The sequence below is a fragment of the Chaetomium strumarium genome (genome assembly GCF_033439665.1).
Source record: "Chaetomium strumarium strain CBS 333.67 chromosome Unknown B0T15scaffold_6, whole genome shotgun sequence".
NCBI lineage: Eukaryota > Fungi > Ascomycota > Sordariomycetes > Sordariales > Chaetomiaceae > Chaetomium > Chaetomium strumarium.
In genome coordinates this window covers 2,303,445-2,324,408 of record NW_026944434.1, presented here as the reverse complement: position 1 = coordinate 2,324,408, position 20,964 = coordinate 2,303,445, and the positions used below count along the sequence as shown (strand labels likewise).

At 56.3% G+C, this 20,964-nt stretch overlaps 6 protein-coding genes across 6 annotated transcripts; 3 read left to right on the top strand and 3 right to left on the bottom strand.

Annotated features, from left to right (window-relative positions):
• Nucleotides 1-58: 58 nt before the first annotated feature.
• Nucleotides 59-3,695, bottom strand: B0T15DRAFT_439111 (uncharacterized protein). Its single transcript, XM_062865882.1, has 3 exons — nt 3,228-3,695; nt 2,782-3,176; nt 59-2,729 (listed from the first exon to the last, which is right to left on the bottom strand). Exons 1-3 carry the CDS (start codon nt 3,440-3,442, stop codon nt 382-384), a joined length of 2,958 nt encoding a protein of 985 aa, XP_062719305.1. The 5' UTR covers nt 3,443-3,695; the 3' UTR covers nt 59-381.
• A 183-nt stretch (nt 3,696-3,878) lies between these two features.
• On the top strand, nt 3,879-5,071 carry B0T15DRAFT_569066 (nucleoside phosphorylase domain-containing protein; the record flags this gene model as incomplete). The annotated part of the gene is made up of 2 exons (XM_062870793.1): nt 3,879-4,113; nt 4,176-5,071. The coding sequence occupies exons 1-2, from the start codon at nt 4,080-4,082 to the stop codon at nt 5,069-5,071; spliced, it is 930 nt and encodes a 309-aa protein (XP_062719304.1). The 5' UTR covers nt 3,879-4,079.
• A 174-nt stretch (nt 5,072-5,245) lies between these two features.
• B0T15DRAFT_277997 (mediator complex subunit 13 C-terminal-domain-containing protein) lies at nt 5,246-10,242 on the bottom strand. The gene is made up of 2 exons (XM_062863541.1): nt 10,049-10,242; nt 5,246-9,955 (listed from the first exon to the last, which is right to left on the bottom strand). Exons 1-2 carry the CDS (start codon nt 10,085-10,087, stop codon nt 5,432-5,434), a joined length of 4,563 nt encoding a protein of 1,520 aa, XP_062719303.1. The 5' UTR covers nt 10,088-10,242; the 3' UTR covers nt 5,246-5,431.
• A 782-nt stretch (nt 10,243-11,024) lies between these two features.
• B0T15DRAFT_277975 (WD40-repeat-containing domain protein) lies at nt 11,025-13,340 on the top strand. The gene is made up of 4 exons (XM_062863540.1): nt 11,025-11,137; nt 11,222-11,355; nt 11,429-12,312; nt 12,373-13,340. Exons 1-4 carry the CDS (start codon nt 11,106-11,108, stop codon nt 13,240-13,242), a joined length of 1,920 nt encoding a protein of 639 aa, XP_062719302.1. The 5' UTR covers nt 11,025-11,105; the 3' UTR covers nt 13,243-13,340.
• A 97-nt stretch (nt 13,341-13,437) lies between these two features.
• B0T15DRAFT_496068 (uncharacterized protein) lies at nt 13,438-13,959 on the bottom strand (the record flags this gene model as incomplete). The annotated part of the gene is made up of 2 exons (XM_062867155.1): nt 13,438-13,703; nt 13,776-13,959. The coding sequence occupies 2 exons, from the start codon at nt 13,957-13,959 to the stop codon at nt 13,438-13,440; spliced, it is 450 nt and encodes a 149-aa protein (XP_062719301.1).
• Nucleotides 13,960-17,026: 3,067 nt separating this feature from the next.
• B0T15DRAFT_402314 (uncharacterized protein) lies at nt 17,027-20,623 on the top strand (the record flags this gene model as incomplete). Its single annotated transcript, XM_062865153.1, has 5 exons — nt 17,027-17,361; nt 17,413-17,854; nt 18,053-18,294; nt 18,327-18,431; nt 18,487-20,623. 5 exons carry the CDS (start codon nt 17,027-17,029, stop codon nt 20,621-20,623), a joined length of 3,261 nt encoding a protein of 1,086 aa, XP_062719300.1.
• Between the last annotated feature and the right edge of the window lie 341 nt (nt 20,624-20,964).

Genomic DNA, 20,964 nt, shown 5'->3' with positions numbered 1-20,964 from the left:
GGTACACGCAATAGGAAGCCGAAGGTGACGAAGAAAGGAGGAAGATAGGAAGCATGACAAGAAAGGGATCTTGAGGAGTGGCGTGTCAATACGTACAACGCGATAACTTCCTCATAAGCAGCGGCGTATACCCAGAACTTTGGACCTTAATAAGCAGCTTTCTAGTTATCCGTATGCTCGTATTCAAAATGCTCTTTACCCGATACACTCCGTCTTGGGTAACTTCCCAACGTTCTAACCGGGCTTTCACATTTTCCATCCCTGACTCCCTCCGCAAAGTTGTATAAGTATATTGACAGCACAGACAAACATAGATCGCTGATGGACATATGCGAAATCCTCACATCCCTCGATCTCATCAAGAGTCCAAACCGTCATCACTCACATGAAATCCTCCTCCTCCTCCTCCTCACCCTCTTCCTCCTCCGTCTCATCCGCATCCAACCGCCGCCCCATCGCCAACCGCGCCGCCTCGTCCGCAAGCGTGATGATATCCCGCAGCAGCTCCTCCGGGCGACTCCGTGACGGTAAACCGGTTGTTCCGGTCCCCGCTGCGTCGCCCCCATTAGGATTCCCGGACCCAGACCGGAGAGGCGGCAGCGTGTTGTTATTGTTGTTGTGGCCATTGCCCGAACCTGACGAGCTGTTATTCACATCCCCCACCGCAGCCGCAGCAGCGGCAGCGGCAGCTGACGCAAGCGGCGGAAGGGCACGGCCTGCCAGAGTTGACCCGGAAGGACGGGGTCCTTCGCCCGGTGCTCTCAGTCGGACTTTCACCTCGCCCGCAATCCCGTCTATCCTCAGGGACGTTGTGGGCGGGTCTCCTGCGGACGACGAAGACGGAGATGGAGGAGGCCGCAGGTTGGGGGGTGGGGACATGGCGATGAGCTCGCGCAGGTACTTGTTTGCCTCCTCGGAGCCGTCCATCAACCACTTGAGACAGATCTGCACGCGCTCGCGGGCATAGCGGTTGTGGTCGTCGTAGACGCAGCAGTTCAGCAGGCTGATGACGCCGTTGTGACGCAGGATTTGCGACTGCACCTCCGGGTTGCCCGGGCTGCTCCGGCCGGGGGGAGGCTGGAGAAGACCGGCCAGGATGTGCAGGATTTGGCCTTTGATGCCGGCCCAGGGGTATTTGTGGGCTGGTTCTTCCAGAGGAGGGGGAGGGGCGAGCGGGTGATCCTCCGAGTCGTAGCCGTGGTCCGGGTCGTCCGGGTGCGGTGGCGGTGGTGGTTGGCGATGGGCTGAGCGGTTGGGCATCTCAACCATGGGCTTTTTCGGTACGCCGGCTTCGAGGCCCTTGAGCAAGGTGAGGAGTTCGTATGTGGATTCCCATTCGATGAGATACTGTCTGGTCTCGGGGAGCTCGTTCACAGTTATCAGGAGCTCCAGGAACTGTTGGATGCCGTCCTTGGCGCGCTCCATGTCCCAGCTGTCTACCGGGAAGTCGGCCGGGTCGCAGAGGTCATTGCGGATCTGCGCCTGAAGATACATCAAGGCCGCACACTCGGGCACTATGCGGCTGCGGAATTGGATGAACAGGAAGTGGAGCAGTTTGACATCGCGCAGATGCTCCTTCGAGTCGGCGGGTGGCGGGTCGTTATTCCGAGCGCGGAACATGTTGTTTACCAGCCTCAGGAGCACAGTCTGAGCAGGCGATATGATGTCTTTGGGAATGCGCAACGACTGCCAGGCGTAGGGAACTAGCGCGCTGTGGTGGATCGCCTCGACGATCTGGGTCGTGAGTTGGAAGATCAACGACTGCTCGCTCTTCTCCCACACAGCAATGAACACGAGAATCTCTCGCAGCAAGCTCCTTCCACACTCGAGTGCCAAGAACATCCTACATCTGGTCTTTTGGAGGTTTTCACCCGCCCTACTCAGCGCTAGGCCGGCGTTATCGAGGATGCACGACTTGACGATCATGTGCAAGGCCTCGATCTGCTTGGGATCGAGGATGTTGGGGACCTCAGTGAGCAACCCGTTCATCGGCCCTTCACCGTATGATTCGTCGTCATCGATGTCTTCCTCCTCGATCATGTCGTCGTTGTAGTCGTGGACGTAATGGCCGCCATCTTTCCCTTCCTGGTTGCCTGAACCTTCCGGCAACGGAGCGCCTTCAGCAGAGTGGACAGAGCCCTCGTGCTCCGCAGCGCGGTATGAGTGAGCGTATCGGTTGACGAGATTTGCCTTGCAGTTCTCGGCCCTCTGCTGCGCGAACTCCACCGTAGGCATGGGAACCACCCATTCGTCATAGTTCGCGTCCCGTATCTTCAGCCACCACGTGTCGATTTCCCTTGACACCCGGCCGTAGGCTCTGTCTTGCTCGAACTTATCGGGCTCATCCTCCTTCCACTGCGGGGTGATCTTGGTGTCGTCGTCGACGTCGTCTGCTCGCACACGCACTGCGCCCTCGGGTAGCCAATTCCAGGCAAGCGGGGAAATGCGAGGCAGGTGTCCCGGAGGAAGGCCCTTGCTTGCTACGTTCTCCTCGTAGGCCGTGAGCAGCTGCCGGGCCTTGTCACAGAACCGGGAGTTCCGCTCAAACCAGTTTTGGACCTCAGTCTTGGCGACGTCGGGCCGGAACTCTCCATCCACGCTGCCGTCTGGCTCGTCCGCGAGGGCGTCATCGTCGAAGAGGACGGTGGACCAGAAGGCCATCTTGTTCCTGTCGTTCTTGGCGATCCAGTTGTGGGCTTGCTGAAGACAGGTGACCAGCAATTTCTTATCTGAGCGTTCAGTCAGAAGAGGTGGCTCAACGGTGGGGATGGGACTACGCACAAAGCTCGGTGATTTCGCTCAGCTTCAGCCGGGCAGCCTCTTCAAGGACGTCGCCGTCATAAGCCTTACTTGTGACGTTGATGCAGAGGATGATGGTCTGGTAGAGCATCTGATCGAACTGGGCAGCGGCACACAGATCCTGGGGGATTTCGGGTTCCGGAACAACCAGCATATTCCGAGCAATGTGCATGAGCTTGATGAGTAGCTGCAGATCCTCTTTCAGGGAGGGATAGTTTTTGGTGATCAGCGCCGTGCTCTCCTGGGGAGTGACCCCCTTGTCAGGATCGTTGAGGCTCGCTAATGGACCAATTGATCGTGTAGTTAAGCTTGGAATAGCAGCCGCAAAATCCCTTGTGAGCCATATCCAGACTTCGACACTCTTGGATAACGTCTCCCTGCCGGGTGTCAGCAAGAATGCTAGGACCCCGGAAGTCAAACAGCCTCACCTAACGTCTTTCAAGTTCTGTGTCTTTTCAAGTGTTCTGGTAATGAACTTGGTGACATATGCCATGGTACGAGGACCGATTGCCGGGTCAAGCTTGAGCCACCCTTCAAAGCAGCTCATCGCCGATGTGAAACAGAGCTCCTCAATGCTGAGCGGACGGGGCTTGTCCGCCTCCGGGGGAGAGGCCGACTCGGCCGAGATTGATGTAGATGCCATTCCCGACTACTATCACGGTTTCTCCCTCTAGCAATCGTCCTGGGCGTGACGTTAGTGAGAGCCGCGGAGCCGCAATGAAGCGGCGATGAGTTTGTGTAGATGGAGAGATAAAATGTCGTTTGCAACAGCTCAATAGTGAGCCTGGTCTGATGGTGCTAAAGATCAGCTTCTATTTGCTTCCGATGTTACTGAGAATCCCTTCGAACTCCGTAAAAATTCAAGATGGCGGTTCTGCCGGATAAGTTCCTGTTACTGAATTTTGAGTGATCACCACCCGAAGTCCAATCTGGAACATGCAGCTTCGGAGCCAAGCGAAGACCTTGGCCCCCGCGCTAACCGTCTCGGCGCTAGCGCCCATCCCGCCCCTGCTGTGACAAGGGTAGAGCCCCTGCAGAACCGACGTCCTCCCAACGGCGGGGTAAAAATCGCCCGTCAACCCCTCCAAAAATTGCGACAGGTCGAGGGGGGAGGGGCACATATTGCTGATTAAAACAGCGTGCCGTCCGAGAATACCGAAAGAGACGGGACGGAGTCCAGTCTACCCGTCGAAGATACAGAAACCCCATACTCCTGCCAGCCTATTCATTCATTTCATTCAGTCCTCCATTCATTTCGTATACAGCATACCGCACCCACCATGACGGTCCTCGATCTTCCCACCCACTTCGACAGTCAGTCTTCCCTCTTCTCCTTCCTCCCGATCCGCGGCAAACTAACATTCTGCGTCTTTCAGGACCGGTGCATATCGCCGTGATAGGCGGCACGGGCCTGTCCAACCTCCCCGGCTACACGCCCGTGGCGGCTCTGACGCCGACGACGCCATGGGGCACGCCGTCCTCGCCGATTCTGATCCTCGAACACTCGGGCGTTCCCGTGGCCTTCCTGGCGCGCCACGGCCTGCACCACCAGCTGGCGCCGCACGAGGTGCCCGCGCGCGCCAACATCGCGGCGTTGCGCTCCATCGGCGTGCGCACCGTGATCGCCTTCTCGGCGGTCGGCTCGCTGCAGGAGCAGATCAAGCCGATGGACTTTGTCGTCCCCGACCAGATCATCGACCGGACCAAGGGGGTGCGGCCGTTCACCTTCTTCGAGGGCGGGGTGGTGGGCCACGTCGGGTTCGCGGACCCGTTCGACGCCGGGCTGGCGAAGGTGGTGCAGCGGTGCGCGGCCGCGATGAAGGGCGAGGGCGTGACGCTGCACAGCGGCGGCACGGTCGTCTGCATGGAGGGCCCGCAGTTCAGCACGCGGGCCGAGAGCAACATGTACCGGGCGTGGGGCGGGAGCGTGATCAACATGAGTGCGCTGCCAGAGGCGAAGTTGGCGAGGGAGGCGGAACTGGCGTACCAGATGATCTGCATGGCGACGGATTACGACTGCTGGCACACGACGGAGGATGTGGATGTGGCGATGGTGATGAAGTACATGGCGGCGAACAGCGAGAACGCCAAGCATCTCGTAGGTGCGGTGCTGGATGAGCTGTGCAAGCACGAGAATAGCGAGCTGGTCCTGGCGAAGCATTGGGAAGGAAGTGCTCAGGGGGCAGTCAAGTTCATGACCAAGCCGGCCGGGCGGGACCCCGAGGCGATGAAGAGGGTGGAGTACCTGTTCCCTGGGTTCTGGAATGAATAGCTAAACGGAGCGTGTGGCTGGGCGTCGCGAGATGGGATACTTGGGAAGGGATATAGACTCAAGATACGGCCGGCATAGAACCGCCGTACGGATATAGACGAATGCTTGGTGACAACGTATCCCAAGCCTAAGCGTTTGTTATCGAAGAATATGGATGAAGGTATCCCAAGGTACCTATCCATCCATCCATGGAATGCTGCCAAAAAGCCAATGATGCTCCTACCAACTCAACCTCACCACCACCAGCAACCGAAACACACGAAACACGCCAAAACACCAAACACACAGACATATGTTCTACCGAAAGAAAACGGCCTTCCAACACCATCCTCTGCCAGCCCATATCACATCACATTCACATCACATCAAGAGATACAGCACCCGAACCGCCTTCTCGACGGCAGCAACATGCCAAGGCCTGACATCCACCTCTTTCTCCACGACCCCCCTCACCCTCGCCAGCGTGCCCAGCCCCCTGAAGTAGGCCAACATCTCCCGCAACAGCCCATCATACATGGCCCTGGCGTTGTCACAGTACACCACATTCACCTCCATCGCGACAGGCGGATCTTCGGCCCTCGGGCCCGCCCGCTTGACGAGGTACCCGCTCGCGAGCGCAGGGTTGAGCTCGGTGAGCGAGGGGGAGTTGTTGAGTCTGTGCGAGACGACCACGCCCCAGGTTGTCTCGGTCGCGTCAACGAGGGTCGTGTCCCCGTCCTGGAGCTCTGGTTGTGGTTGTGGCTGTGGCTGCGGTTGAAGGGGGGGCTGGGAGGAGGCGGCGCCGCCGTCGCCGCCGGGGGTGCCCAATGGCGTGGACGGGTTATTCCCGGATTGATCTGGGGAGACGCCGGATTGGGGTCCCGGCGTCGAGGCGGGCGTTGTGTAGAAGGCCGAGGGAGCCGATAGGGGGATGGCGGCGACGGGCGGGATGAGCTGGAGCGACGGGTCGGTGTCGACTGTCAGGAGAACTAGGCTGACGGTGGCGCGCGTCTCTGCCTGGGCCACCCCGATCCACAGTTCCATCTCCTGCTGGTCCATGGGCCCGGACTTGGTAATGACCACCCGCCAATGGACCTTGCAAGTCGAGATCAAGTCGTGTGTGGTTTCCCAGATTTCGTGGACGACCTCGGCCAGTTGCCTCGACATGGGCTTGCCCCGTCTCCCAAGGCAGTAAGAAGCCGTTGCTTGGGTGCTGCCTCTGTTGTCCGTCCACGCGGTAGTTACCCATCTTTCATCGACGCTGCGTGCGTAAGCAACATGAATGCATGAATTCTCGCGTAGCAGGTTCGGAGAAGGCGTGGCGGCCAGCTTGAAGTCGATCCCTCTCGGCAAGGCACATTCTAGCATGATTGCCGGCGCGGGCATGGGACCGCCGAAGAGCGTGCAGCGATCGTACGTCTCTAGACAGAGCCTGGTGCAGTCGGACGGGGACATGACGACAAGCGACGTCTCCGAGGCGACAACGTCGAGGGGCACGAGCTGCAGAACCAGCTCATTGGTGATTTGTTTCCTTCTGTCCACCATGCATCGCTTGTAATGTTCGAAGACCTCCTGAAAGGTAGAGCAAGCGTCCACGACAGAGCTGGGACTTTCCGGCGCGTATGCAGCATATACCACAAAGTTCTTGCCGGACATGGGAGCACTGGAGAGAGCCATGGCGAGACCAGTAATTGCATCGACATGCGCCGACCGGGCAAAGGGTACGTTGAAGTCAGAGGAAACATTATCCTGATCCACCGGGAGCAGAACGATGCCGTCCACAAGGCCATCGGCATTGGATAGCCTTTCAAAAGCCCCCAGTCTCAGAGACTCGTAAGTACTCTGAAGCCTGTCCAGGAACGCGGTTGCATTGTCCCGCATGCCTTCAGCGTTGGGAAGCATGCACACAGCTACGACGTCCTTAGGGCCGTGTGCGGGCCCAAGGCCCAGAGTATCCCAGAACGAAACGGCAGATGGCAGCACCGATAACTGATCATCGTACCGCCGGAGCTCGATATGGGGTGCGGGAATCAGAAAGACGCTAGCCTTCGGCAATTCGGCCGGTCTTACCTGCACACGCCCGTGTGGCTGCATGAGTAAGGGCACGTCTTGGACTTCGGCGAAGGACCGGAGTGGACATCCAACGGCTCCGGCCAGTGACCGTGGTAGAGCCTTCTGTAGGCTTCTGATTGAGTACCGGATGGCCTTGACCAAGCTTCGGCGCACATCCTGTATTTCCGATGTCTGCCGCCGCGGAACCACCTTGAGAAAACCGCTTGCCGCTTGTTCGGTAAGGATCTGCGCAACCGTGATGAAGTCATCATCCGAGACGGATATGCGGATCGGCACCGGCTCTGGGTCGGCAAAATATTTTGAGAGTGAAAACTCCGGTATTTCGGAGTTGGACAACCGTGACAGGTCAAGTGGGCCATAGCCAGGCGAGTCGGCCGATATGTTGTCCAGCTCCCTGAAAGACGCAGCCATGGAGATCACGTCGTCATCCAGCCGCCTTCGGATCGCACTCGACTTGGCTGGCGAAAAAGCACGGCCCACGCGGTCACTGGCCTCGTCTTCGTCTGAAGCCCCAGTGCTGTCGTCCGATTCCGAGCCAGTGTCATCCCGTTGCCTCGGGCTGTTGGCATCACCACCAACCAACTTGGTCAAAATCGATCCAATGTCGGATGGCAACTCTTTGAGATTTCTGCGTTGCCTCGCAGAGCCCAATAATCGACCCATAGTCAAAGGCCCGCCGGTTTGAAGTGCTCGCGTCTGGTTGTCTTTTAAGGCTGACCCGTAGTCAAACTGTCCCTTTTCTCCATATTTCCTCCCGACAAGGACTAAGTCTGGGTCGAAGTCCACCTTTTCAAAGAGGCTCCGTCGTCGGTGTGAACCTCGCTGGGTGGCCGGCGATGGATGCGGTGAGCGCCTCGAGGCGCGGATTCGCTTGAAGAGGCTTTCATGGTTCGATGGACTGGGATTCCTCTTCGTCCCAATCGTAGAATTAAGATTAAAGCTTTCCATATTAGTTCGTTGCCGACTCTCCTCAGCCAGCGTGCTGCGGGCATGCCTCAACTCGGGTTTCATGAACTGAGGCGAGCCTGGACGGACGTCTCTCTTGCTTTCGTCGTTGCCAAAGCCGGTCTGAGAGAGCCCCTCAAAGGGTTGTTGGCCCATGTTCTCCTGAACTGCCATTGTTGAGGTCGCAACCTCCGGAAGCTCCGAAAGGTCCATCTCGACGGTAGTCGGTTGCTCATCGAAGAAGTTGAAGTCAGCATCGGTGAGCTCGTTCCCTTCAAACAGATTCTCTCCCAAGTCACCAAATAAGTTTTCAGAGAAGTTGGTTGCCGGCTGCTCTGGCCTGGGTTCCACTCCGTCCCATCCAACGGTGAAGCCATCAGGAGCTGGCGCATTCTGCTGCGTTGCTAACGGGGCAGTACCGCTGGGCGCATTCGCGACGGGCGGTCCGGTGGCGGTCCCTATACGTCCACCGTCAAATGATGGTATACTCCCTGGCGGTTGCGCTCCTTCAGGAGGAGTCAGATACATTGCTCCTGTTGGGAGCGGTGGCCCGCCGTTGCCGGAGCGCCAGAGACCCATGGGCGAATATCCACTGGTTTGAGGATGGGTTCTGGCTTCCGCGTCCACATGCTCGTCAGCTAGCGCCACATCTCTTTCCTTTTTCCTCCGCGCAACTGCATCTTCCCTCTCTGAGGCACCTTTACACCACCACTTCGCCCTGATCAGGGGGTCCACGTTCTCGGCGCCCGATCCCGACAACGCCTTCTCTACTGACGTGTCCGCCATGGATTCCAGCTTCGGTTTGCGAAAACAGAGAACAGCCGGCCATGGAGCGATCGGACCCGAGCTCGCCGCAGGAGCTTTCCGCCCGTCTACCCTCTGCTCGTATGGCTTTCTTTGGAAGTGTATGTTCAGCCAAGAACAATTGTCCAGCAACGACGGCGACATACCGCGTATCTGAAGCAACTTGCAGCAAGTCGTTTTCCATTGTTGAAACCTGTCGCTGTGATCCGACCTCAGTCGGCTGACCTGGGTATCAGGAGACTGGCCGAGCCCGCTGTCGCCCACTTGCATCTCTGTATCCACCACTCCCTGCAAAGCGCCAAATGTTCCGAACGGCGCAGCAAGAACAGTCGGACTGGCATGCAGCAGGCTCGATCGCAAGACGTCCGCGGAGGACACCAGGCCCTGTAGTACCGACACGTGAAGAGATATCACAAGCGACCCTGTTGTTGTCAGGTAGGTGCGGAACGTAGCGAGGGCTGTTCTCCGCGCTGCCCACTCGGCATCACCGCAGTTGAACGCATGGGAGGGTAACAGGACGCAGCGATGATTCAGCAAGATGGCACCGATAGCACGGCAAAAGTATGTCGTTAAAGACGACAAGACGGCCGTGATGAAGAATTCGTGTATCTCGCGTGCAGGAACCGACCCGTACCCTTTGACATCGCCAACTGGTGTTGATGCAACCTTGCCGTCCACGACGACCGGGGTAGGAGGAAAGCTGAAGGGTTGGGCGCTTCTCGCGCTCATATCCAGGGCGGAGCCGGTGGAGGAGGAGCTGCTCGGAGTATTGATGGTGTTCGTGCCCAGCGGCCTGTTCTTGAGGAGCCCGATGGGTTCCAAGTTCCCATCTCCAACAAGGCCCAAAGGGTAGCCACAGACCTCCATTCTTGGGTGAAGGCCGAGCAGCTCGGGATGACTGGTATGGGCGGGGTCGCTGGACGAGAGATAGAAGCACCATATGCCGTGCCGGACAGCATCCATATAGACGAGGTGGCCATTACTGCGCAGGGCGTCCTCGACATCGGAAGCGTTGAACGTGTAAGTCGAAGACTGCGAGGCGATGGGTTCATAGATGCGAAAGGATATGGCAGAGAGATTGCTCTGTGTGGATATGAGGTGTCAGCAACTCATAAAAATGTCAAGCCGAGAATAGAGAGGCCAGCCAACTCCTTGGGCCGGGCGTTTTGCTCCTACAATCAACAAAGTGTTTGTCTCGTATTCCCCTGCGTCCATGTCGGGGAAGAGCCCGCGCAAGGCGTCTGAGCTAGGGTGGGGGGTTCAGCCACTGAGGCCGGGGGTCGACGGTGGGTTTTCTTCAGGAGTCGAAGCATGCGGACTGAATCTCGAGCTCGCTAACGAGACCCAGATGGAAGGGCACCGCCGGGAACACTGCATGGGGTACCCCCCGTGACAGTGAAGGGTCTGGATCGGATATTTCGTGCTCTGTGTGCCGGGCTGCCAGGCTCCATGGCAGCAGGCAACACCAGGATCAACCGAAGCCCCGAGGATCACCGAAAACTGACTGGCCGAGACATCCAAAGTTGTCAGACTGATAGTGCGGTAACTCTCGGGGGATCGTGGCGCGCGACGAAGCACGGGGCAGCCTTGCCGCTTCGACAGTCGGACGGAATGGACTTCGGTAGAGGGGGTCCGGTTTTTAGCAGGCCGGCATAGGACTCGATACAGCGAGGTGGAAGCAACTGTGTCGGAAGAGAGGGACGTCTCGGTGCAACTTTATTAGGCTGGGGTTTGCGTCGCACGGAGACAATCCATGATGCTCGTCCCGGCAAGACAGGAAGTTGCCGGGTGGATCGCGCCAAGAGCAGGGGTAGCACATGGGAATCGATAAGGCACTGTGTACAATTATTGATTGGAAACATCTCTCAGTGGCGATGTCAAAACCTTCAGTTGAACATGCCGATTTGAGGGAAATATATTGCCAGGGCACCACGCACAGATAATATTACCTTGAGAAGATGTCGGGCTACGGCTGGCTAAGTAGTACCGGTTCTTCTTCGATAAACAAGTACCTACAGTAAGATCGAACAACAGGATTCCACACTGTATGCGCCAAGATTAAATGCCAAGAATGGACTCCAGACCTCTCCCGGGCCCCAGGCGTTCCCGCCTGCACTCCCCGCCTTCCCTTTTAACTGGGCGGTCGAAACTTTTCGGATTCTGCCCATGACCACCCAACAGCTCGCAGTCTACGACTCCGGCTTTTTTCGCAGCAGCAACAGCAACATCAACCATGAAATTGACGAATCCAGGGCCAAATCCTGTGTAAGCACTCAAAACCCTTCCATCAAAAGACGGGTTTCGATTCTAGGCCACTGTGTCAAAGCACGCGCTGACTTTGGGTTGCAGATACACTGTCGCGGGGCCCTTGACGGCCCGGCCGCTGCCAGACTGGCTTGCGCGCCGCAGGAAAAGATCGTCTAAATATGACGCCGAGAATCTCAACAACTTTGAACTATTGCAAGAGTTTGAGTTTGAGGAGGGCAAGTTACTCCGTCCTTTTCCTTGCTGATTCAATCCTCTGCGCCCCCTAGATACTAACGCTAGCTTGGATAGCCAGCAACTGCGTCCGAGTCAGCGAAGATGGCAACTGGATCATGAGCACGGGGACATACAAGCCCCAATTCCATGTCCATTCGACGCAAGAGCTATCCCTGTCCTTCTCCCGCCATACGAAGTCCGAAAATACAACATTCCTCCTTCTCAGTTCGGACTACTCGAAGAGTGTACACCTACAGTCTGACCGGTCGCTGGAGTTCCACACGCCTATGGGATGTCACTACGAAGTCAGGCTTCCGAGGTTCGGCAGAGATTTGGCGTATCTGCGTCAGAGCACAGAAGTCCTTATTCCTGCCGTCGGGCTGAGTTCGGATGGGTCTGGGTATGGCGAGGTCTTCCGACTCGACCTAGAGAGGGGCCAGTTCCTCCGGCCTTGGCAGATTGATGTGGGTGACGACGAACCGGGGAGTGGGTTGCAGGGAAGCGTTCACGCGGGTGCGGTCAACGTTGCCGCAGTTGCAGAGAGGACCCACGGCCTATGCGCATTCGGTACATCGATCAGCACCGTTGAATTCTACGACCCCCGCAGCAAGGGCCGCGTTGCTGTCCTCGGAGGCCACGACGGCGAGGTGACTGCACTAGACTACAGCGAGGATGGTCTCTCCCTTGCTCTGGGAACAAGCACCGGCCAGATCCGCCTATTCGACCTCAGAAACCCGCGTCCGCTCATGAAGAAGGACCAGGGGATGGGGCTGCCCATCAAGAACTTGATTCACCTGAAGACGCCCACCGAGGAGCGCAAGCTTCTTTCGGCCGACAAGCGGATCATCAAGATCTGGGACGAGCAGAGCGGAGATTTGTGGACCTCGGTTGAGCCGTTAGTCGATCTCAACTTTGTCACCCATGTCCCAGACTCGGGCATGATCCTGACCGCGAATGAGGTAAGCTTGTGACTTTGATGATGCACTCAAGTACTAGCACCGCTAACGCAGCGACTGTAGGGAAAACAGATGCACTGCTTCTTTATTCCCAATCTGGGTCTTGCGCCAAGGTGGTGCCACTTCTTGGACAATCTGGTCCACGAAATGGAGAACGAGACACACACCGAGACTTACGACAACTACAAGTTCTTGACCAAGCCTGAGCTCAAGTCCCTCAGCTTGGACCACCTTATCGGAAAGACCAACCTACTCCGTCCGTACATGCACGGCTACTTCGTTGCTGCTAAGCTGTACGACCAGGCCCGTCTCATTGCCAACCCATACATTTGGGAAGAAGAGCGTGCCAAGAGGATCAAAGAGAAGGTTGAAAAGGAACGTGCAAGCCGCATCAGAGGAGTCAAGAAGGTCAAGGTCAACCAGAAACTGGCAGACAAGATCCTTCAGCGGCAGGAGAACAGAGAAAAGGTGGACACGGCGGCCGGTGTCCTTGGGGACGATCGTTTCGGCAAGCTCTTCGAGGACGAGGAGTTCAAGGTGGACGAGACCAGCTATGAGTTTCGAGCCCTCAATCCAAGCACCAAGGTGGAGGGCGGCCCAGACCGGGACATTCGCATGGGTGGTGGCGAGACCAGCGACGAAACCAGCGACTCGGAGGCCGAGAGCGAGCGTAAGAAGCCTAAGGACGGCGTGGTCATGCAGGTATCTTCCTCGAAAGCACAAGGCGGGAAAATCAGGGACACGGCCATCGGCGACAGGGCACAAAAACAGACACGTGCGGCGAGGGTCCGGACCGGCGACATCGTTGGAGAACAACAAATCACATTCGTACCGGAATCGAAGAAGAAAAAGAAGCCGCAGCCATCAGCACCGCCGGCGAACAAGCGCCAAGATAGGAGAAGCGCGAGTACCAACACCTTCCGCCGATTATAGACGCCAGCTCTGCTTCCGTTCCAGCCGTATATTATACAAGAAAAGTCGTGATACCCTGGGATCTGTTCCCTTAATCGTCAATCAACTCGGTGTTTTGCAGGTCAGGATCGTCATTCCATTGCCGCCAGGCTCGCCCTTCCCTGAGCCAGCCTCAAGCCGGCCGGACACCCCTCTCTTCTATCCCTCCGACCCCTCTCACTTGCGACTAAAATTCGCGCGCTTCTTCTTCGGCTTTTCAAGCCCCTTTTCCAAATCGAGATACTCCGGCTTGATTCTAGGAGTCGGTGGCACGTCGTCTAGCCTGCTCCGCCCTCCCCTTCCAGAGGACTCTTTGACTGATTTGGGGAACTCGCTTCGTCGCGGTGTCAGTGCCGTGACTACCTTCCTTGCTGACCTCCGCAGCGTCTCTTTCACCGTCCACTCGCGCTTCTTGGCGACCCAGAATAGCACCATGCTAGCAACTGCGCAGACGGAGTCAGCATGCCATCTGGCGGGACAGCAGGGAGGGGTTTTCTGGCGGGAGTTGTACTTACTGCCGACCAGCGCCACCAGAACGACGACTACGATAATGGCTGCGAGCGCCCCGCTAGATAACACCATCCCGCCGGTGGAGGTGCCGGATGCCCCGGCCACACTGCCGTCGAACGTGTCCTCAGGACCAGCGTATGAACCATCGTCGGCTCTCGCGAGCGGGAAGTCTCCCGTGGTTTCCGCCATCTTGTTTCGTTATGTCGCCTGTTTAGCTGTTGGTGTGGCGATGTCTCCCGAGGAAGTCGTGTACGGGTCAAGTGGGACGATAAATCAGGCGACCGCGAGACCAGCAGCGGCGGGAATGAATGGGAAAACAGCTGGGAGGGAATGGTTGCGAAGGATGGAACTAGGGCGTGGCATGCGAGTACATAATAAGACTGAGTGAGACAAACCACTGGAGGGTGTCACCCAAACCTGGAACATTGAGTGAGATTGGGGGACGATGGGGCTTCGGGTCTTCCTTAAGCCGTCACCCATTCAAGATGTGACATAGATAGTACTTCCCTTGCTCCTATAGTAGACTTCTCATCACACAGCATAGTCAACGAGCATGTGTGCTCTGATAACCTTCTTTGGTGGGTTTGCATGGGCCCCCCTCAGGCTCGGCACTTGCAGCGCACTGGCTGCATGCGTTTAAACCCATTCCTGAAGCAGTCTAATGCGAGACCCGTCTCTTCATCCACCATAGTTTCGCTCCCATCCTCGACATCTCATTGGGGATCAGCTTGTTCCCGCAAGCGCCCGGCCATGTGGCGGCACCTTGCATCAAGCAATCGGGCAACCGAGTCGACGATTGACGACTGTCGTTGGGCAGCAGGGGCCCAGAGGGACCCTTGTCCGATCTAGGACCAAGGCCCACAACATCAGGGGTATGTTTGGGTGTTGACCAATCGGATGAGGTTGATGCGCAGGACGGCGGCTCGAGGGCCGTGATGTCTGGACCGGACCATCACGTCACATCACCTTCTTCCGTCACTGTGTACCGTAGTACAACTTCGGCTTGTGCTTTGGCGGGATACGCGCCATTAAGGCACAGGATGTATGGACGCAGATTCGTATCTTGCATGGAGTCGAGAAGGCGGGGTATGCCAAATTTAACCTGAGATATCCGCTATGAGGCGCAAGGGCCGGACGATGAGGACCAGTGTAAGAACAAGACACCGCCCCAAGCTTCCAGACGCTGTTGTATCGGGCCTGTGCTTATTATATGTGCTGCAGGGAGCTGGTTTGTTCGTCTGAGCGAGCATCGCTGTTTTACTGATCCTCTCTGAAGCTCTGAAGCCGTTCTCGCTTTTTGGGAGTCTCGCCGGCATGCCCCCAGCATTCATTTTCAACGAGAATGGCCATATGCGCTGAGAGTATGGCAGCGGCTTATAGTACGCTCCGAAGGTTACTCTGATGCCTCAAGCTCTCCCACACACTCGTCCCTTGCCAGGCTGAACTTTGACAGTTATTCCTGCGGCTGCAGAGTAGCAGATGCGTGTCACTTGGCGCCTCTAGCCCACATCGTAGATAGGGCAAGGGGACGGGGAAGTCCACCATCTGAAGCGCCTCAACGCTTTCAAGGTTGAACAAAAGCCCTCAGGTTAGTTCAGCGTAACTGACTAGATACAAGAAAGGACAGTACATTTTCCAGGTTTGACCCCGGTTCATCTCTGTCGCTCTCTAGCAAGTACTGCCGGTCGTCTAGGTAGGTTTCTCGGCAGCAGGACACAACACGTCTTCAAGCTACCATTCACACAATATTAGGCTACGACCTCGCGGATAACGTTCGATAGTTGCTCTAAGAGACATGCAGGGAAACTAGGTAGGTTTGGAAAAAGGAAGGCGAGGGTCATCGCATGGCCTCAACATCCTCATCCCTCACATATATCAGTCATCTGCTGAGTCCACTCGAAGACCTGATGACTGGAGGGACTTGAACAGGCTTCATTCTTCACTCTGCTCACCTTACCTTAGGAGACTGCAAGGACACCGCTGCAAGATGTTCAGTTGTGCTTGTACAAGTACATTCGAAATCGGATGCCGGGACATGACCTAAGATAGGGAAGGGGTAAGCAACTTGAACCTTCAAACCATCCCAAAATGCCCACAGATTGAACTTGGACCCCGGGGCCGTCTGAGCTTGACCAGGTTCCAACCCGGAACTCGGACTCTCAGTACTACCTCTACTAGTAGTAGTAGTCATTGTCAAAACAGGAAGGAACGACAGACCTGGTGACGATGGGTTCCGAAGGCACACCCACCTTCCAGATCCAAACTTCACCCGGAGGAAACTTGAAGCCCAAACTTCAGCTATTGCATTCTAAACCCAGTCCTCTTTAAGGGCGCGCCAGGTTTGCCAATGTACCAATGCAGAAGACATCTCCCTGAGTCAGGCACAACCTTATTCCCCAACGAGTGAATTGCATTTACACTCCTATTGCTATCCAAAGGCCACATACCCTACGAGCTCCGGGCTTAGCAGAACAATCCGCCAATCGGTGCAAACTCCCCGCTGAGAAACGCAGCCTTCAACGACATGGCGAACTCATCGCCCGGACAGGCTCTGGCCTCCGGTCCCATGATTCCGATCACAGGAAGTCTCAGTGACTCTGCGGCGAATGTCGTGTTGCACGGTAAGGACCGTGAAGTTCCACTAGAGCAGCAAGATCACTCGCTTGCTCTACATACATCTCCAGAAAAGGACGGGCATAATCACCAGGTCATACCCCAGGGGCAAACAAACCGTTTCGATGCTTCCGGAGAAACCATGTTGTTGGAAAAGCCTCCAAGTCTTTCCAGGCTGCCAGACCTAGAAAGGGGTTACCAGTTTGGTCCGGCGATACGACTAGCCCCTGACCATTTCACAAAAGTTCCAGGGCGACAGGTCCCCATTCACCATGATATCCATCCCCAGCATTCGGAAAGGACCTCCCCAGTTCCCATGGCCAAAAAGGCTCAGAGTTCTCGGTCCCATCTTACTTCTACGCCGCGAGGAGCAGCTGCGAATGCCACTAACAGTGATTCCTTCCCACTCGACTTCTCGGTTCGCTCCCAAGCAAGTACCCAGATAACCGGTCAGAACATTGAGGAGAAGAGAAACAATGGCATCTACGAGTGGTCTGAGACGAAGAAACACGATCAGGGAACTGAAGTGCCTCCTTTCCCGGACTCGCCACACACCCGGACCCCTCTCGCCGAGAAAACGCCTGCTGTGTCAGTCAGTGACCGTCAAACCAGAGTTCAGCGCTTACTCCTAACGTCTGCCGCAATGAATGAACCCGGGGCTGGTTCAGGCGCCCGCACATCCCCCGATGTGGAACAACATTGCGACCATATCAAGAGCCCACGATATGAGTACTACAAACACGAGCAGGAAGATCTACGCTCAATAGCAAAGGAGGACAAGACAGACGAAAAACACCATTATTCTCCTCTCTTGCCAAGGGGGGAATCCAGCGACCTCACGCGCGCATACAAGCATCATCGGAATCAGATAGCAAACCGCCCACTGAGGGAAACAGGACTGCACAGGCCGAAGAGACCTGCAAATGGATCTCGACCATCTCGTCCAGAGTCGCGGAGCTCTAACGTATCAAAGCAGAGGTTGGTTACTCTTCCAAGTTAGTGTTCCACATAAACTGACCACACCCAAAGGTCCAGGTGCGGGTCGCTTGCATCAAGTCCAATGCTACGGCAGCGGAGGGTGGCTATCAACCACGAGTTCACGACCGGCATGGCTGGGATCATCAATCAATTCACACAACAGCAACACGAAGCACTTGAAGAGCAGAAGGTGAGATATCACAAGTATATCAGACGGCTCAGACAGGAACTTGCCGAACAATCCACGCACGTTGCTCGGCAAACATCCCAAATTGATGCCCAGGCCAAAGACCTCGAGGATCTTCATATGTCCAAGCAGGATCTTATGAAGCAACTGAAAGACATCGAAGCCAAGTTGCGGGCTTCTGAGGACCGGGCTCGAAGACTCGAGGAGAAGTACCGCACCTGCAAGACGCATCTCAATTCTGCAATCCAAGAGCAGCAGGACCTCTACACTCGCTCAAAGAAGCACTGGGGCGAGGCAATCGAGCAAGTACGGGCAATGGAGAGGCTTCAAGCCACCGAGGCAGAGATTACGGTCCAGAAAGCGGAAGCAATTAGGGAGCAGATGATGGAGAAGGTCCGCCAGACCATCGCGCACAACAAGAGTGAAGCCTTGAAGCGTGAGCCCTGGAGATCCATACAGACTGCTTCAACGCAGAGGCTGATCTTTTAAATAGTGTACGGAAAGATTGACGCTCTGACACGGCAAGCTGAGGAGAAAGAATCCGAGCTCCAGAAAGAACGCGATTCTGTTCGTGCCCTATCCCAGAAACTGCGGGACCTTCAAGCTACTTCGAACAACTTCGAAGCACTTGCTGCTCAGGGTACGGAGATTCTAGCCAAGCTCGGCCAGCAGCAGGAAAAGGCAGAAGAGCAGCATGAAAGTTCGGCAAAGACAATCAGGGACAGGCAAGTATTTCTTGAATATGGGTGTCTCGGAAACGTATCTGATATCATTGCAGACTTGACCTCGTTACCAATCGTCTGGAGGCGCTCTGCAGCATCGCTTCGAGACAACCTGACGTTTTGGCCAGCATTCGACAAGCCCAGCATGAATCTTTGAACGGGTGAGCCGCCTCCCGGCCTAACAGCCACTTCCGACGGTGCAGCTGACTGGAGAAGCGTCGCGAATAAGCTTGACAAGATCCTAGAGTCTCGAGATGCGGCAAGAGATGCCACAGGCCAGTTGTCGACCAGTCTCGAGGCCCACATGGAAAAGATCTGGGAGCGGCTGGATCACCAACTCGAGTCATTGAGTAAACAGCTGGCGGAGAAAGCGGAAGAAAATGGAATGCTGTCGACACTGTACAGAAGAAAGGAGGCCGAATGCGAGGAACACAGCAAGGAGCTCGCAGCCCTGAGGGAGACTACGGAAAAGCAAGCGCAACAAATCCATGAGCTTGACGCAAACCTCTTTGCCATGGATGCAGCGCAGGATGAGAACGAGGACAAGATTCGACGCCTGGAACGGTCGGGGGCTGAAACAAGCAAACTCAGAGAAGAACTTGAGTCTAAAGCGGCAGCGATGGCCGATTTGCAGAGGACACTCGACGCTAAGGAGAGATCATTTGCTTCCGAACTGCAGAAGTACGCTTCTAGCCTCCAGAAGCTTGCTCTGACAGTCCAGGAGAAGGATCAGTCTCTGGGTGTCGCAACTCAACAGGCTGCGGAGACAGCCCGCCGCGAAGCTCGGATTGATATGGAGAGAGCCAACGCTCAGGCTGAGAAGCTTCTCCGCGAAACACAGCAGCAACGCGATTCGCTGGCCGTTGAGCTACAAAGTCTCAAGCAAAAGCTTCAGGAAAAGGAGTGCAACGAGTCCCGAGCTGCCTTCACCATATGTTCCCTGCAGGAAACCCTTTCCAAGGCAGAAGCAAAGGAACGGATGATTGCGCAAGACTTGGAGCAACGTTCAGCTAACCTAGAGGGACTAGAGATAAGATTGACATCTAGAGTCACAGACCTAGAAGCGCAACTCAGGGCCGCCCAGGCTCGAACCGCTGAGTTGGAGGGGCAGAACCGACTTCAGCATACACGATTTGAAGCGCTCATTTCCGGCCTCAAACATTGGGCGTCCCAAGAAGCTCTCAATACTGACGCCCTGGACTCCCTCGGAGCTTGCGACAGAAGCGAGGAGGAGATCAGGGCAGAGGTGATACGTGCCCTGGAACAGCTGTCTTTCTCTCCAAAATTGCAAAGCGAAATCCCGGGAGAGCACCTGAATCTGCTGCTGCGCGAGAAAAACTCAGAGTCCTTTCTGAACGAGGATATCCAGGGCCCGCGGGTTGATCTAAAGAGCCAGAGCAAAGCTGGTGAGTCGGCGGAGGACGCCGCCGGCAGAGTGCTAGTTAAGCATACGGTGACGGACGAGAATGCCGCGGAGGGTACGTCTGCTGAGAATGACCCGCTCCCATACGCATCGACACTACATCACGTGAGACGTGTTATCGTTCGCAGCCCAGCAAGTGTTCCGAATGAACCAATTCCCCCCTCGATCGACCAGGAGAAGGTCCGGAGGAGAGGGGCTTTGCAGCCAAGGTCTATCATGAAGCGTGCCACCAGAAGCGCATCCAGAGAACTGGACACTGTTACGGGGCCCGGAGTGTTCAAACGAAAACACGACGAGTACTTCACGGAAGGGACCACCCCCGATCACCCAGGACGCGAGCAGATGAAGACTGAGGCCGTTCCGGTTTGGGATGCTGAGCCCACTGAAAGCGCATCGGCAGAGGCAAGGCGACGTAGCAGACGGAGACGGCCAGAAACTGCAACATCCAATGGATCTATTGGACACTCGCACAGCTTGAAGCAAGCGGAAGGAGGAGGATTACCCGGATCGGGTGAAGAACCGACGGCAAACCGTCAGCTCCAAGTTCCGCTGCAGCATGGAGGCGAGGAGGGTTACCATCAGCAGCGCCACACTTTCGCCAACGGCTCCCAGAACATCGAGGCCAGAACGACTCGCAGTTCTAGGGGAAATCCAGCCGTTGGACCACCGGGCTCGCATAGGACCTCCTCGGCCAACACAGGCCGAGCTCTGGCCACAAGACCGGCGAATGTACGGACATATGGCACAAGGAAGGCGGAGAGAGGCCTTGTGACTGCTGCTGGAAAACCCGATCCCCAAGGTGCATTGCGGTCACAGTCACCATCGCAATCTAGGTACTGGCCACGGCGGAAGGAAGAGTCCCAGGACACAATCACTTTCTCTCAGGGTGTTAATGCCGATGAGAACCTGCTTCTTTCCCTCCGGGATTGACACAGCGGGAACTTGCACGCTGGGGTTGCTCAGTATTTTGGAGGACGTTGCATTAGCAACTCCATGAGTCGCTTGGTGTGTTCAACCACCCTGAACTTGCTGAAAAGTCGGATGGAAGAGTGAGACGGGAAACATGTACTTGTACATTGCTAGGTCGGCTCACCAAGGACTCTAGGCGTCGTGAAGGTTCTTTTGGTGCAATTGTATCAGGGAAGTGCGAGAATTGAAGATTGCTGCGGCGCATATGTTTGGGGGTTCCGTTTCCGGTAACAGAGTCCGTTCATAATATACAAGTGTTCGGACCGGTTTCCCCGTTTCGATGAGCGACTTATTAACGGTCT